Genomic DNA, 17,984 nt, shown 5'->3' with positions numbered 1-17,984 from the left:
TGAAACCCCCGGTCTCACACCCCACACTGACCACCTCTCTACACAACCATCAACACTTTTGCTTACCGAGCAAACGGGTCTGTGGATGATGCAGTCAACATGTGACTGCATTATACCCTACAACATCTGGACAGACCAGGGAATTATGCAAGGATCCTGTTTGTGGACTTCAGTTCAGGCTTTAACACAATCGTCCCAACACCCCTCCAGACCAAACTAAACCAGCTCTCTGTTCCTAGTTCTGTCTGTCAATGGATCACCAGCTTTCTGACAGACAGGCAACATCTAGTTAGAATTTGTAAATTCACATCCAACATCAGCACTGGTGCCCCCCAGGGATGTGTGCTCTCCCCACTGCTCTTCTCCCTGTACACCAACGACTGCACCTCTACTGTCAAGCTCCTGAAGTTCGCAGATGACACTACAGTTATTGGCCTCATCCAGGACGGTGACGAGTCTGCTTACAGAAATGAGGTTGAGCAACTGGCTGTCTGGTGCAGTCATAACAACTTGGAGCTAAACACCTTAAAAACAGTGGAGATGATAGTGGACTTTAGGAGAAACACCTCGGCACTCCCCCCACTCAGCATCATGAACAGCACTGTGGCCGCAGTAGAGTCATTCAGGTTTCTGGGCACCACCATCTCACAGGACCTGAAGTGGGACATTCACATTGACTCTATTGTCAAAAAGGCCCAGCATAGGCTGTACTTCCTTCACCAGCTGAGGAACTTCAACCTACCACAGGAGTTGCTCTTACAGTTCTACTCAGCTGTCATTGAATCCGTCCTCTGCACTTCTATAACTGTCTGGTTCGGCTCAGCTGCAAAAACTGACCTTTGAAGACTACAACGGATAGTCCGGACTGCTGAGCGAATCACTGGCACAAACCTCCCCAATCTACAAGAACTGTACTCATCCAGAGTGAGTAAAAGAACTCGCAAAATTTCTTGTGCGGGGCAAAACCCCGCACACTTTCTTTTTGAACTGCTGCCGTCTGGTCGGTGCTACAGAGCACTGAGCACCAAAACAGTCAGACATAGGAAAAGTTTCTTCCCTCAGGCCATCTACCTCTTGAACAGTTAAATGCTCTACTGTGCAATAAAAACACGTGCAATACACAACTATATACTCGTATTTATTATACATATGTTGTTGATATAATATTCAGCTATCCACAATCCTCTGCATAACTTGTACATAACAGTATAATTTGTATATTGCACATCTGTACATCCAATATACTGCCTATTGTCCTTTTGTCTAATATTGTCCTTTCTGTCAAATGTGTATTGTCTCTCACATATTTATTTTTTACGTTTTGTTACATGTGCCTTGTCACTTTTTTAACCTGTATGTGCACTGGAAGCTTCTGTGACTAAGACAAATTCCTTGGCAATAAAGCTCTTTCTGATTCTGAATATACACTCATCAAATCACTGTTATTTGCTGCGTCCCGATTCACCTACTTATGCTATGCAAAAAAGTATGTATTGTTTTTGTAATGGAAAAGTATATATTTTTTTACTGTGTAGCAAAACAATATGCACGCAATGGGACATACTAACAGGAAGCGGAATTGGCCGTTGTTGACTAGATAACATTTTGGGACATACTAATTCTACTTTCAAAGACTATTTAGGACGGAGAGTATGCGGATTGGGATACAGCAATTGTCTGATCTCATTTTGAGCAACCGACTAATACCTGCAACTATCAGTGCAAGGGTCAGTCTCCAGTGTTGTCCAGTGTTATCTTCTGTTCACCCAAAGTACGAGCTCTTATAGTATTACTCCAGCATCGGAATATCTGTCTAAATGTGTAGAAAAACAACGTATAAGAGACATTTCATGGGCTTATAAATAAAAAACTCTGCTTTATATTATCCTGATATTGCACGTGGGACAACCTGAGGTGGTGCTCCATCACCCTGAAGTAGAATTAGTCTGTGGAAACAGGGATTTTGCTTTTAACATCTTCTAGAAACACAGCATACAAGAGACATTTTATGATTAGCTAAACAACAGCATATAGCACCACCTTACGTATGACCCTGAACACTCCAACATGAACCAGAATAGCCCAGCAATAGAGCTTGGGAATCTACATTACTGTGCATTGCATGTTTGACACGCACAGCAGCGTAAAATGACAGCAAATAGAAATCACCAGAGTTAAAAACGCCTGTATTTACATAAAATTTTTTACCATAAAAGAGTACTGGCTGTGCAGCAAACCACCTGGCGGTCGGAAAGCAGCCCCGTTCTGAGGCGATATTGTTCGGGAGTTTTTGGTTTATAGTCTATCAATAAATATCCAAAAGGTTGACTGGTCGCGTCGTGATAACACTCCATAAAGTACTTTGCATTTCCAGGATACATTTGACGACCTAGCACGGCCACCTGGTTGGCGTCGCGGGGTTTTTTAAACAAAATCAAATAATTGGTGTTTAAGCTAATGGTCCTGCTAGATTTCCCTTGAACAAATAGATTCTGAACAATGTAAACAGCTCTGAGATTACGATGATGTACATACTGCGTAAAAACCTTTTGAATTTCCTTGTTTACACTGGCCTCTTGCATCATATCATCGATTATCAGAAGACATGTCTTATCAGCAGGCAGTAAATGATCGTCATTCAGACTCTGTGGTATTCCTTTGACAAATTTAATATTGTACAATTTAAGCAGTTCATCATACAGAGGTTGCCAACAATCGTACAGAAAAACAACGTGCTCAACCTTTTTAGAAATCACATTAGCAGCATTTTCCAACAAAAGTTTTACAAAATAAGACTTTCCTGAATTGGATGGACCGCTGATCACGCATGAGAACGGATGCTGAAGTCTGAAATCAAAATCAGAAACATCCCGCATGCCCCTGGGGTCAGTAGCCATAAGGTACCGTGGTGAAATCGGTCAAAAGTCTCCGTTTATCATACACCACCTTGAACCTTTTAACGACTGACTTGTTGTGCAACGTGAGATGCTTTTTATCCCTCACAATGTTTTCGGTATGGGCCATGAGGTATCGCGAGCTGTCACGCGAAGTCGCATAGCTGTCAACCAGACCAATCAGAGTGTCTAATCGGATGGCTTGAGAATTTTTAGCGTTCAGGGTTATTCCCTTAGCTTTCATGGTCACTTTTCCTTTGGACGTGTGTAACAACCTGGATAAATTCATAATGGTTAGACTCATTATTACTATCAGAATTTATCAGGGATTGTCATTATTTTTCAATTGTGTTTTCTGTTTTAGACATTGTTGTGGGTTTTTCCCCTTTCATATTTCTTTGAAGACTGTGTTTATATTGATGCGTTAATGTTCGTGTGTACTGAATATTTTAATTGACAAATGCTTACTGAGAATGGGTTTATGGATGTAATATGTTTTAAAATGCTTATATTCTATCATAATTCGCAGTACCAGTGCATTTAGTTGAGGTCAGTAACTTGGGTTTAAATAAAGTTTACGTTGGAGAGATCATGCGAGAACGAAAACCCTCTTGGGACTGTAGAGAGAAAAGAAGATGGCGTTTCACCGCGAGCGAGACGTTGCCGAGGATTTTTCTCTCAAAGAGAGTTTAACTCGCGTCTAGCCTACTCTTTATGGACAGAGATTTTGTTATGCGCCGACATTCTTAAAGTGTTGAGTGGAAAAAGCAGACTTTGAACTGTGCCGAGACTTTGGCCCGTATAGCTCATGTTTAGCCGAGTTAGCTTAGCTCGCACGGAGGCCCAACGCACACACACACAAGCCTGGCTCTACGAGAGGACACCGGTTTTCCAGGAGACAATTCATCTATACAGCTGCAGTCTGACGACATTGTGGATTACAACCGAGTCACCGTTTACTACGGAAGTGGTAGGATTGTGTTCACACGCTCTCCGGAAAGAGAGTATTGTGAATATTGAGCTCCAACAAACACGAGCGCCAACGGTTTAGCTTGCAAGCTGTGTGTGTTTAAGAGACCGTTAAATTGTAAGAGGTACCCTAAATACTGTTTTACCCCGGGGTTTGGTTTTCTATTTGTGCAACCTTTTAGTTATTTTACAAACAACTGTTTATGTTTTGTGTTTTAAATATAAATGCGCAAGTTTACAAATGGTGTGTATGTTTACTTTGCCTACATTGCTCTGAATCTATGTGAGTTAGCATTACTTAATTGCTGTACTAATTTAATGGGTCAGAGTCGAATACCCCTTAGCTCTCATAAAGAGTGACAAAGCGTGAATCATAATCATACCCTAGACTGATTAATTTAACATTGAGGTGTTCCCTTCGCCATATTGAGGAAAGAGAGTCAATAAGTGCTTAATGCTCGAATCGTTATTGTTCGAGGCATTATTCATTTCGAGCCGATGGTAAAAGGGTTACATTTGGGGGCTCGTCCGGGATAGTCTATGTTTTTGTAGGCTGAAGTTGTTTCCTCCCCTGTTGTAAACGGAAATGGATACCGTTGAGTTTGAGGCTTGGTGCAAAATTAAGCAAATAGCGTGAAATAAGGCAGTAGTGATAAGCAATGTTGATCCAAACACTACAGATGATGATCTAATTCAAGCTCTGAATTCAGTTAAAGCTTTTGGTAATGCTAAGATAGTTGATCGCTGTCAGGATGTAGCTTCCAAAACTCAGTTTGTTCTAATTCAATCGTCCACTGACCTTTCTAAGCAAACTATACCAGAGTATGTAAGGTCTACTGGAGGGGTTAGCTCTTGGCCTGCTCATGTGCTTTCTGTCTCTGCAGAAGTCGAAGGATTCGAAGCCAAGTTGATGTCATTTCTGAAACGAGGGAAAATCCATGTCTCATGTAAATCCCTCGCCTCTTGACGCAAATACTGCTCTGGTCAATGCCATCAGTGCTCTAGTGGAGAAATGTAATGCCGCACCTGCTGACACTCAGAGTTACAGGAAGCTACGCATGTTCTCTGGTGTGAAGCCCACTCCCAGTGGAGAAGAAGAGTACGATGCATGGGCAGAACAGACAGTGCACTTACTTGAAGAGTGGCAATGCAGTGACAGTGTGAAGAAGCAAAGGATTGTGGAAAGCTTAAAGGGCCCTGCTGCTGACATACTGAGGTTCCTGAAAGTGCAAAACCCCATCGCTACAGCCCATGACTACATGAGAGCTTTGGAAACTGCTTTTGGCACCACTGAAAGTTCAGCTGACCTCCTAGTTAAGTTTCGACACACATTTCAATGGGAAGGTGAGAATTTGTCTGCTTACTTGTTGAGACTGGATAAACTGCTACACTGTGTGTTCAGGAAAGGTGGAGTGCCGCTAGCTGAAATGAACAAACTTCGTATTGAACAAATTGTGAGAGGTGCACTGCCGCATGACATGGTCGCCCTTCGTATTCGCATGACACATAAATTGCGTGAACCGCCTACCTTCAACGACCTATTGAAAGAGGTAAGGGAGGAAGAGGACATGCTCCAAAGCCGGAACGATGTTAAGAGCGCAGTGGCGTCTAAAACCTTCTATCCTGTCTTCAAGCCTGTTCCTGAGACCAGCGATGATCCTGAATTGGAAAAGTTGAGAAAAGACATCAGTGTAATGAAAGCTGAAATGATCAATCTGAGAGCTGCAACCTTATCTCCACAGCTGGATGTTCAGAACTCACAGCCTGAATTCCAAACTAAAGTCGGATATCGGAGGAACGATACCTCACAGAAAACTGCCAATGCTGGAGACAGGCCTGTACTCTTCTGCTACAGATGTGGAGAGGACGGACATTTTAAGAGGGAGTGCAGAGGTGAAGAAAACCTGAAGAGAGTCAACAAGCGCCTCATTAAACAGACAAAGTCGGGAAACTACCGCGGGAACCAGTAAAGGAACGGCCTGGTATCCCGGTGGTGAAAACACGTTCCACCAAGTGCATTACATCGGATGGAAAGGGGAAGAACGCTATACCTGAAGGTTTAGTCGGCCCAAGTTCTGCTGTACCAGTACAGATTGAAGGCATCTATGCCAAAGCTGTCCTCGATACCGGTTCTCAAGTGACCTTGCTATACAGATCCTTTTATGACAGATATTTGAAGCACCTGCCATTGACATCCATCGATGCCTTGCAGATATGGGGCCTCAGTTCCACTGATTATCCTTACGATGGCTACCTATCGCTCAAGCTGGAGTTCTTGGAGGCTGACCTTGGAGTTGCTGAGACCATCGATGCCCTTGTGTTGGTGTGTCCCGATCCCGTAGTAAGATGTGAAACCTCCCTTCTTGTTGGCACAAACACGCCCACCGTGATGAGACTGCTTAGTCTAGTCGCTGTAGAGAGAAGAGTGGAGATAAATTTGTTCGCACCATGCACATTCATCCTGCTTTCAAAAAGGCTTTCGACGAGTTGCCTGAGTACCCACCAGAGGATGTTGATCACAAGCGAGGCACCGTGTGGTTTCTCCAACCGAACCCAGTTACCCTACAACCTGGAGGAGTAGTTAGAGTTACGGGTGTGCCGAAGTGTCCGCAAATGGCAAGTGCCCAGGCCATTCTGGTAGATTCTCCTAGCGAACTTGCAGAGGAGCCAAGATTCCCAGAAGGACTTCTCGTCAGACCAGAGTTGCAGCCGAATGATAGTGTGTTGTCCAAAAGAATCACAGTGTTGGTCAGGAATGTGTCGGCACGAGAAATCACTTTGACCAGAGGAACGCCGATCGCCAAATTGTTCCCAGTCGACATGATGTCTTCGCCTGTTGTGAAGAGAGAGACTGGCACTGAGTTTGCAGGGAAACTGACCCCATCTTCCTTCAACTTTGGAGACTCACCTGTCCCTGAGAGCTGGAAAGGAAGACTAGTGAGTAAGCTGATGGAACGCAGTGAGTTCGACGTAGGATGCTGTAAAGGTACGCACCACGCTATCAAGACCATGGAAGACAAGCCTTTCCGAGAGCGATCTCGCTGACTGGCGCCGGCTGATGTAGAAGCATTGAGACAGCACCTGACACAGCTTAAAGATGCTGGGATCATCACTGAGTCACGAAGCCCTTACGCCTCACCCATAGTGGTGGTGAAGAAGAAGAATGGAAAGATAAGGATGTGTGTGGACTACAGGACTTTAAATCGCCGCACTGTTCCTGATCAGTACACAGTACCGAGGGTCGAAGATGCGCTGGCCTGTTTAAATGGAAGCAAGTGGTTTAGCGTCTTAGATCTTCGGAGTGGATTTTACCAGGTACCCATGAAGGAGAGTGACAAAGTGAAAACGGCTTTCATCTGCCCAGTGGGGTTCTACCAATTCGAGAGGATGCCGCAGGGAGTGTCAGGCGCTCCAGCGACTTTCCAGAGGCTAATGGAACAGACCGTTGGAGATATGAACCTGCTGGAAGTCTTAGTCTACCTTGACGACCTAATCGTGTTTGGGGCGACGCTTGAAGAGCACGAGGCAAGATTGCTAAAGGTGGTCGATCATTTGAAGGACGAAGGTCTCAAGCTATCGCTGGATAAATGCCAGTTTTGCCAACCATCAGTAACCTACGTAGGCCATATTGTATCTCAAGCTGGAGTGTCCACAGACCCAGAGAAGACCGAGGCTGTAACTACGTGGCTCAGACCAAACACAGTGGCTGCTCTACGGTCATTCCTTGGCTGCTGTGGTTATTACCGACGTTTCATGAGAGACTATTCCAAAGTAGCTTACCCGTTGAATCAACTCTTGTCTGGTTACCCACCGGCAGCAAAGAAATACAAGGTGAAGAAGAATCACACCTACTTAAACCCGTCGGAGCCATTCGGTAGCAGATGGGATGGGAAGTGTGAAGCAGCCTTTGAGGAACTGAAGCGGAGACTCACTCAAGCTCCTGTACTGGCGTTTTCCTACCCACAGCTTCCCTATGTACTTCATGTGGACGCCAGCCAAGAAGTTCTGGGCAGAGTGCTATACCAGGACCAAGGTGAAGGTCTGAGACCAGTTGCTTTTATCAGTCGAAGCTTAACCCCATCCGAGCGACATTACCCCGCACACAAACTAGAGTTCCTAGCTTTGAAGTGGGCTGTTGTTGAAAAGCTGCATGACTACCTGTATGGAGTGAAGTTCGAAGTGCGGACCGACAACAATCCGTTGACCTATGTGTTGACCTCTGCCAAACTGGACGCTACGGGTCACCGTTGGCTTGCTGCTTTGTCCAATTACGACTTCAATCTCAAGTTCCGGTCAGGAGATCAGAACATTGACGCGGATGCTCTATCCCGCCGACCGCATCCTCCGTTTGTCCAAAAACAAGAGTGGAAAGACATATCTGCTGATGGTGTGCGAGTCATGTGCCAGATGTCTGCAGAGATCAACCCGAGAGATCCAACCTCTCATAGAGCAATTGATCAACTAGGGTCTTCTATGCATGCAGTTCCACAGGTTTATTGTAACCTAGCATGCCTAAGGCCATCAAACGTATTGTGTAACTTAGTTGACACGCGCCGGACGGCTAGTTATGGACGCTGCGCGCCGACGACCCCAAATTTTTCCCAGGTCGCCCGGCAGTGCCGAAACGAAGGGGAGAGCGCCCGCGATCGAACGGAAGCGTCATGGGGCGGCGGCGACGCCCGGGGGACCCCAGAAAAATGCCCAAAGTGCCTAATTTTTGAGTCACGGAACGAAGGGTTAGGCGCTCTCTTGGGCAGAACCACGAGGGGGCGACTCGACGTACGGTCCCACCCTAAGCCACGCGCGCCGATCAGGTTGCGACCGGGCCTCCCAAAGAGCGCCTAAGCAACCCCCTTGCAGCCTACGGGCCGGCTCCGGACCCCGACGTACACGAGAAGCCTACGCGTTCTAACCTACCCCTTGTAACCTATTTTGGGCGGGGATTCCCGCTGGCCACGCCTCCATCCACAGAACGCCTGCGCATCCCCCTTGCAGCCTAAACTTGAGGGAGGCCTGCCCGACGCCCCCGAAGCCTGCCCGAAGACCCGGACGCCACCCGACGCCCCGGGGGACCCCGTCTCGGAGCTGACTGCCTCATTTGAGCCCAGCGGCTGTGTGACACACGCTTAAACAGCCCAAAGCCATTTTCTTTGACTTTTCGGGTCGAACGTGCACATAAAAGCGCGGTGTGCATCTACACCATGTTTTCTCACATCTGCGATTCACTGGAAGGGCCCAAAATTAGGTAGACAGAGTAAGACCCCTGTCAGTGGTCTCGTTTGCTTTGGCAATGATTTATCCAGCTTAAACCAACAGTAGAGTGTATAAGAGGAACAGCCCTTCACTATGACGTGCATTAAGGCTCACAGTTGTGCTCCAGAAGCTTAAAAATGGTGTGTCCATTAGCTACTTATGGGAGCCGTGCCAAAAGTGTTACGTGTGGCATGTACATTCGTAACTTATTTAATGGGACTCTCATAGGTAAATAATGGACAAAGCCTATTAAGGGTCATTATAAGCCTAAGTAAGGAGTTATACAGCTTTAACCAACAGTAGAGTGTATGAGAGGCATAGTGTCACGAACTGGCATAAAAGAAGAACCCAAATGCAGGCAGCGGCAATGAAGGGGTTAACACAAAGACTTTAATAAAACCAAACAAAACACCCACGATGGGGGAAAACACAGACAGGACTAATTGTAACAAAATGCAAAAGAAAAACTTCCCGCAATGGGGCTGTGGCAAGGTGGGCGTGGTTCAGCGAAGTCTGCAGCAGGAGAGAGAGTGAGGAGACGAGCGGTGAGTGAGTGGCGCTCGCACAAATAATGAACACCTGTGCCTTGTTCCAGTAACTGGCGTGGAGAGGCTTAAAAGCAGCAAGGCAGAGACAGTCGGGAAGAGAGACCGGAGCTGATGGCTGGAGACGAGAGGATTCGAGCGAGTGAGCGGAGGATTGTGAGCGGGAAGCTCTGACCATAAAAAGACTGTTCTTGCCCTCAAGTGAGGGTGTTTTGATTTAAGCGCGTATAGCGCTTGTGATATTTGTTGGTAATAAAGTTCATAGTCGTCAGCTCTACCCTGATTCCAGCCTCTTCCTTCCGGTTCCCTTGAAGTCTTGTTACACTGGTGCCGAAACCCGGGATGGAAGGAAGTAGGGGTGCCGCGGCCGGGGGGTCTGGTCTGTCCGGTTCGCCGTTTGCGGAGGTGATTTCGTCACTCGCGGTCCTCCATCAGGAACAACACAGAGCGTTGCTGCAGCTCAGGGAGGACCAGGATGTACGTTTTCAGGCGGTCCTCCTGGCTCAGCAAGAGGACCGTGAGTCGTTCCGGAGCTGGGTACATCGGGAGGTTCGGACGGGGCCTCGCGCCGACCTGGTCCTCCAGAAAATGGGCCCACAGGATGATCCCGAGGCCTTCCTTGGTCTCTTTGAGCGGGTAGCGGTCACGAGGGGTTGGCCGGAGGATCAGTGGTGCGTTGTTTTCCTCACAGTTTCAAAAGTATTGGCGCTTTAAATGTAGCCTACATGTCATATATTTACATCGGAGCGGAAGAAATTTCTTCACTGTCACTCGCACGCTACTGCTCACTGCTGTTCTCAAGAGATGTTTCCCGCGGTGCGTGCCTGGCTACCATAGGAATCCACTGGAGTTTGAAAACTCCCGCTCTGGCTCTGCTGCTCGCACTAGTACCGCCACTCACAGCCGTTAGGACGCAAGTGCGCCAAATTTAAATTCGCAGCCTCTGATTGGATGATGGAAGTCTTACGCAACTAAAATATATATGCCCAGAAGGAGAGTTATACATTTGATTGCAGATTAATTACAATATTGTTGTTTAAATTACAAATACTGCCGTACTTTAATATATTACAGCAATTATTACAAATTGTTAAAATACTGTATGTTGTATTAGCTATAGTGAATCGATAACCGTTGCACACGTAAATACTTTATTTTAATATTTAATATGTTAGGCAAAGTTTCAAAACGTAATAGGATCTAGCAGTTTTACTACAGTTTACTATATTTAAGTTGTCAAAATGCAAAGTTGTATGTTGTTTAGGTGAGAACAAAAATAAATGTCAAAATAAATTACATTTGTGTCTGAATTACCAGTTGACCTCTAAAATACCCTAAATATATAATGACCTTCAACTGCATTTAATTACAAAGCAGTTGCAATTTTACATATTTTTTTACAGAGAAGATCCGTCAATTTTTACTTCATTGCATTTTGGGAATTGTAAAAATACTCTAAATTGCTTTTAAAAAAACATAATATTTCTGTAATTTAAAATTACAGGAAATTAACTATAATTTAATAAGTAGTATTTTTTAGTACAACAAAAATCTGTAAAATAACATGCATTAACCTTTTAATGGAAAAAAGGAAAAATTCTGTAAAATAATACAGACCATTACCTGTAAAATTACATTTTTTTAACAGTGTGGGCAAATGCGTTTATTTAAAAATTTGAATTCTTTGCGATGCTTTTCAGCCGGCCACCCTTATGTGGATGGCATTCAGAGGAGATCCTAATTTCGAGGTTTTGAAGAAATGCAATGGCACATGTTAATAGCCTAGCAATTGTGGATTTCAAACTGGCCAAAATGTTAGCTGGGTGAACGGACAAATATTTTCAAATAACGAATTCATTGGGTTTCCAGCCGGTTACATTTCAAAAAGCACAGAATCTTTTTTCTGCGTGGACCTACGCTGGTCTTAAGCGTGATGCCAAACACAGACGATTTCATTATATTGTTTTAATGTGATTTTTTTCTGTTCGTGTGTCTAATTTTGGTTTTAAGTCATTCACGGAGCTGATCAGTGTTTTTAAGCGGACACGCGTGTATGAATGGCTTTCTAGAGCTCCCGCATGGTCGGACGAAACTAATGCACATGCCATGCGCGCTTTGGTCAGACGTCCCGTGCATAGGCCTGACCAAAGCGCGCATGCGTGAGATGTAGGCGTACCTTTCGTTATGTGGAAGTTCGGTTCCTTAAATGAATGTACATTCCCAGTTAAGAAATTATATCTGAACAACGTCCCGGCATGTTTAAAGCCGACATCAGTCCTTTAAAATAAATAGCTGCCTGGGCAAATGCGTTTATTTAAACATTCGAATTCTTTACGATGCTTTTCAGCCGGCCACCCTTATGTGGATGGCATTCAGAAGAGATCCTAATTTCGAGGTTTTGAAGAAATGCAATGGCACATGTTAATAGCCTACCTTATGTGGATTTCAAACCGGCGAAAATGTTACAGACAAACATTTTCAAATAACGAATTCATTGGGTTTCCAGCCGGTTACATTTCAAAAAGCACGGAATCTTTTTTTCTGCGTGGACCTACGCTGGTTTTAAGTGTGATGCCAAACACAAGCGATTTCATTATATTGTTTTAATGTGATTTTTTCTCTTTTCTTCACAAAGAAGCTGGGCAAATATTGTTTTCTATTCGAGGGTCTAATTCTGGATTTATGTCATTCACGGAGCTGCTCGTGGTTTTTAAGCGTTCACCCGTATATGAATGGCTTTCAAGAGCTTCCGAATGGTCGGTAGAAACCAATGCACATGCGCATGCGTGCTTTGGTCAGACGTACCGTGCATTGGTCTGACCAAAGCGCGCATGCGTGAGACCGAGGAGGCATATGACGTTGCCCAGCTAACATAAGGCTGGTGGACCAGTGGCGGGCCACCGGTGGCAAAGTTGGCGGTCCACCGGCGGGAACCACCTGCGGGCCACTGGCTTTTTGCTCATCGTTTTATGGAAGTTATCCATGTTTTTTTTTTACAGCATTTGCAGTAATGACTGCAATGATTGATTGTTGTAGCAAAACCATGACATTACTACAACATATAGAAAACCTATACAGACTTTCACCATGGTTTCAAAAGCATCAGAACCATTTTTAAAACCTTGATTTGAAAAAAGAAAAAAATATGATTACATGGTTGCAGTGTTATCATAGTAAAACTCAGGATAGCTGTGGTAAGGGCATAGAGCTTAACAATGCATATAATTTCAAAGCATCTTAAAAATGCATGTTTCAATGTTACAATAAAAAAATATATCCTTTAATCAGCCAGAGGTGGCTGTGACTCACTGAGAAACAACAAAGTGATGTTCATATCATAATAGCTCTAAGACAATACAAGGCATGTTATGATGTCCTCACTGCAGTGTAGCAACTGCAGCTATACAACTAGCTAAACTCTTACTCTAAATGAAGACTCGAGACGTAGTAAGCTTTAGATGCTCTTTACTGTGGCTCTTTTTCTTCTTTTACAAGGTCAGAGTGAAAACTGTAACAAAGAAAACTAAAAATTACCATTTAGCTCTGTAACGTGCCTTTCTCATGTAAATAAGTGAAAATAAAATGTTTTTAAATGCAAATAAATCAAATGCCTTCGTCATATAAGTAATATTTTTTATCGCTAACTAATGAATGTAACTATGAAATTATTCACTTACGACGTTGCCTCTGTGGCGTTTACAGTGTTGAATACATGCAGTAGAACACAGAAATGTGTCTGAGTAAATCCGGCTAGCCTCCTCAACTACTGAACAAAAACAACCCGAGAACCAGGAACCTTTCGTCGAGACAAAACCCTTCAAATTAAGAGTCTCTTCAAAATAAAAGTTCATTCGAATTTATACCTGAAAGACAACACACTCCCCGTCTGACCTCTGCGAGGTCATTAATTGACTCCTAAGAATTATGAGAGTCTGTGTACATCAGTCTTTGGTAAGAAGTAAGACAACTTGTGAGACTGGCCTGAAGAAAGTTTTTGAAAGTCCCTGATCTGTGGTCCTCAATTCCACCTTCCTCACCCTTCCGTCATCTCCAGAGAAGGCCTTTGTGATCATAGCCATGGGCCAGTTGTTGCGGGTGGCTTCGCTGTGTTTGAGAAGGACGATATCTCCCACTTGCAGGTTTTTGTGGGATTTGGTCCATTTCTTGTGACGCTGCAAGGTTGGCAGATACTCTTGACTCCAACGATTCCAGAATTTGTTGGCAAGAGATTGTACTTGTCTCCACTGCTTGGTGAGGAGGTCTTTATCTGTGAAGTCTCCTGGTGGAGGTGGAACTCCAGTTTTTTGGGTTAGGAGCATTGATGGTGACAGAATGAAAGGATCTTCAGGATCGTTTGAAACTGGAATTAGTGGCCTTGCATTTATAATAGCTGTCACTTCCGCCATTAGCGTGCACAAAACCTCGTGGGTCAACCGAGTGTGCTGTTCAAGAAACATTGAGTCCAGGATTCTTCGGGCCACCCCAATTAGTCGTTCCCAAGAACCACCCATTTGTGAGGCGTGAGGAGGGTTGAATTCCCATGAGCACCCTTGTAGTTTTAGATACCTCTGAACAGCACTCATTCCCAGTTCCCTGCATGCTCCCATGAAGTTTGTGCCGCGGTCAGATAGTAGTTGTTTGGCAGGTCCTCTTATGGCAAAGAGACACCTGAGAGCATTAATACAGCTTGAGGTGTCCATTGACTCAATGACCTCAATGTGCACGGCTCTGGAGCTCATACAGGAGAACAATATAGCCCACCGCTTGCTCTCAGCTTGTCCTCCTCTTGTTCGTCTGGTGGTAATGCACCAGGGTCCAAAGACATCCAATCCCACATATGTGAAGGGAGGGCAAGTTTGGAGGCATTCTTGAGGCAAATTTGCCATGCGTTGCTCTTGCATTTTGCCTCTTAGTTTGCGGCAGGTTATACATTTGTGTAAGACTGAATTGATGAGCATTTTTCCTCCCAAGAGCCATAGTCCTGCCGCTCTGACAGCTCCTTCCGTCAGGTGACGGCCTTGATGTTTGACCTCAGCGTGATGGTGTCTGACGAGCAACAGGGAAATGTGGTTATCCTTTGGGAGGATTATGGGGTTCTTCTCTCCAATGTCCAGGTTAGCGTTCTTCAGTCGGCCTCCAACGCAGATGAGATTGTTCTGCAAGGTTGGACTGAGGCGATGAAGGCTGCTGTTTGGAGAGACTGACTTATTTGCGTTCAAAGTTTCAAATTCCTTTGAGAATGCTCTCCTCTGAACAGCTGCAATGATGACTTCCTTTGCTAACGATAGTTCATCTGGGGTACGAGACAGATCACACTTATGCCACCCCTTACACTTGTCCGTGTTTTTAGAGAGCTTAAAGGACCTCACAATGTGAATGAGGAGTGCTATAGCTTGAACAAGACTGTCGAAGCTGGAGAATCTTAGAAAGCGTTCTGTGCTAAGGCTTTTCTCTTGCAGCTTTGTGGCATAGCTTCTCACTTGTACACGGATATCTGTGTCCAGTTCTGGTTTGACCAAGTCGAATGACCGAACTGGATCTGGTTTGTCGAGAGGGTTGAGCAAGAAGTTAGGTCCTTTTAACCATGTTGTCTGTGCCAGGAATGAGGCAGAGATAGACCTTGATGCATGGTCGGCAGAATTATCTTCTGTGCGCACATACTGCCATTGTTCAGGTTTTGTGGTTTGGCGAATGCGCTCTATTATGGACGTAGACATAGAATCGTCTGGATTCATTATAGATATAGCCAAGGACCACTTTGCTGTCGGTGTAAAACTTTGTGTAATCCAGCTTCAAATTTAGTTCGTCGTGAATCAGGTCTGCCATTTCCACTGCTAAGACTGCCGCGCAAAGTTCGAGTCTTGGGATAGTTGGTTCCGACTGAGGTGCAAGTTTTGACTTGGCCATGACAAATCCAATGTGAGTTTGTCCATCTTCTGGTACAGCCTTCAAGTACGCCACGGCTCCGATGGCTTTGATCGAAGCATCAGAAAACACACAGAGCTCTGTATGCACTGCCTTTGCTAGCGAAGCTGCTGTGTATGCCCGTGGTACGTGAAGGTGTCTCAGCTCCTGAAGCGAGTCCTGCCAAGCTTTCCATTTGCTGAATTTATCTTCGGGTAGCGGAACATCCCACTCAGACAGCTCGTCGGTGAGTTCCCGGAGGAGGAGTCTGCCTTGGATTGTGACGGGGGCCAGGAAACCCAAGGGGTCAAAAACACTATTGACCATGGAGAGGACACCACAGCGAGTAAATGGCTTGATGTTGTTTGCCACAGAGAAGGTGAATGTGTCGCTTGCTATCTCCCACAGGAGACCCAGGCTGCGTTGAGCGGGTGCAGCTTCTCCACCTAAGTCCACACCTTTCGCGATTGTAGCACAGTCTTCAGATGGAAAAGCTTCCAGGACTGCTTGGCTGTTTGAGGCAAACTTGTGGAGCCTGAGGTTTGATTCGGCCAGTGATGTCTGTGTTCTGCTTAACAGGTCGATAGCTTCAGCATCAGTCGACACAGAATGAAGGCCGTCGTCCACATAGAAGTGGCGCTCCACAAAGTCAACTGTGTCGGTCCCATGTTCTTGTGCGCCCTCTCTGATTGCTCTTCTGAGTCCATAGATGGCCACAGCAGGGGATGGGCTGTTGCCGAAAACATTAACTTTCATCCTGTAGTCTACGATTTCTTTTGTTGTATCGTTGTCCTTGTACCACAGGAATCTCAGATAGTTTCTGTGGTCCTCTCGCACCAAAAAGCAGTGAAACATCTGCTGTATGTCTGCCACGATAGCCACCTTTTCCTTCCGGAACCGCATCAAAACTCCGAGGAGAGAATTGTTGAGGTCAGGACCTGTAAGGAGTACATCGTTGAGAGACACACCTAAGTGTTTGGCACTTGAGTCAAATACCACCCTTATTTGGTCAGGTTTTCGAGGATGGTACACTCCAAAGGTCGGCAGGTACCAGCATTCTTCATTCTCTCCTAGTAGTGGAGCTGCCTCTGCATGGTCGTTCTCCAACATTTTCCCCATGAAAGCTACATATTGTTGTTGCATCTCCGGCTTCTTATTCAAGCTATGTTGGAGTGATGCGAAGCGCCTGACTGCTTGTTCTCGGTTGTTAGACAAGCGTTGTCTAGGTTGCTTAAATGGGAGAGGAGCTACCCAGCTATTTGACTCATTTCTATAGACTTCTTTGTCCATTAGTTTCAGAAAGATGTCGTCTTCGATTGAAGATGCCAGCTTGTGGTTCTGTTCGGTGTGACTGAAAACAGTCTGCCCCAACGTTTCTTCTGCAGACTTGCTAGTCTCTGAAAACCTGTCTCTTGCCTCTCTGCCATGATGAAACTTTTCTTTGATGTGCAAAAAGCTTGTACAGGGTTTGAGTAGGAAGGGCCGGCCATTGTCGAGCACAGTTGTCTTGTAGATGTTGACTGTTGGCTTATGTGCATTCCCCAAGCAGACTTCTCCAACTAGCACCCATCCTAAGTCTAAACGTTGGGCAAAAGGGGCATTGTGGGGGCCATTGACTTGGTCCCGAACTTTGTGTACTCTTATTATATCTCTACCCAGCAACAGGAGGATCTCAGCAGTAGGGTCGACCTCTGGGATGTGCTCTGCTACCTTGACAAGATGTGGATGATGACGAGCTGCATTTGGGGTTGGGATTTCGCACCGATTGTTGGGTATATCGTTGCACTCAATAAGTGGTGGGAGAGGGATCATGATCGTTCCATCGAGTGACTCGACCACAAAGTCTTCAGCCCTGCGCCCATATGTTTCCACTATTCCAGAGCATGTCTTTAGATAGTAAGAGTACGGTTTGCGCTCGATGTTAAACAGCTCGAAAAGGCTGGACCTTGTCAGCGACCGGTTGCTTCGGTCGTCCAGGATGACGTAGGCCTTGATAGCTTTGTCTGGTTGACCTTTAGGATATAGTTTCGCAAGGCAAATCTTGGAACATGACCAGCTGATGTTTCCTGTGCCGCAGACCTTGGTGCAGCTTCAGTTAACAACCGCTTTAATGATGCTGCTTTCTTCCTCCGTTGTGTGGTGGAGTTGAGGGGGTTTTGACTTGAGGTGCGGGTCCAGGGTGCATGGCAGAGTCGTGCCAGGTGCTATCGCACTCCAAACACTTAACTGCGTTAGGACAGTCCTTAGCGAGGTGAGTAGTTGAACCACAACACTTAAAGCAGATTCCTTTTTCTTTGAGAAAGGCCCTTCTTTCCTCCAGCGTTTTGGCCCTGAAGGCTTTGCAGCGCTTGAGAGGATGTGGCTTGCCATGTATTGGGCAGCTTTTGTTCAGGTCGCTGACACCTTTGTTTATGCTTGG

At 45.4% G+C, this 17,984-nt stretch overlaps 1 protein-coding gene across 1 annotated transcript; it reads left to right on the top strand.

Moving 5' to 3' along the window:
• Positions 1 to 4,801: 4,801 nt before the first annotated feature.
• Positions 4,802 to 5,833, top strand: LOC130556696 (paraneoplastic antigen Ma1-like). The gene has a single exon (XM_057337936.1). It carries the CDS (start codon positions 4,802 to 4,804, stop codon positions 5,831 to 5,833), a length of 1,032 nt encoding a protein of 343 aa, XP_057193919.1.
• The last annotated feature ends 12,151 nt before the right edge of the window (positions 5,834 to 17,984 follow it).

Source organism: Triplophysa rosa, linkage group LG7 (genome assembly GCF_024868665.1).
Source record: "Triplophysa rosa linkage group LG7, Trosa_1v2, whole genome shotgun sequence".
In the NCBI taxonomy this organism is placed as follows: domain Eukaryota; kingdom Metazoa; phylum Chordata; class Actinopteri; order Cypriniformes; family Nemacheilidae; genus Triplophysa; species Triplophysa rosa.
Note: the sequence above shows the minus strand (reverse complement) of the source record. Positions and strands in the feature narration are given on the sequence as shown.

What these genes read in the sequence shown, in the direction of transcription:
- LOC130556696 (XM_057337936.1), top strand. Translation starts at nt 4,802, where the DNA reads ATGTCTCATGTAAATCCCTCGCCTCTTGACGCAAATACTGCTCTGGTC.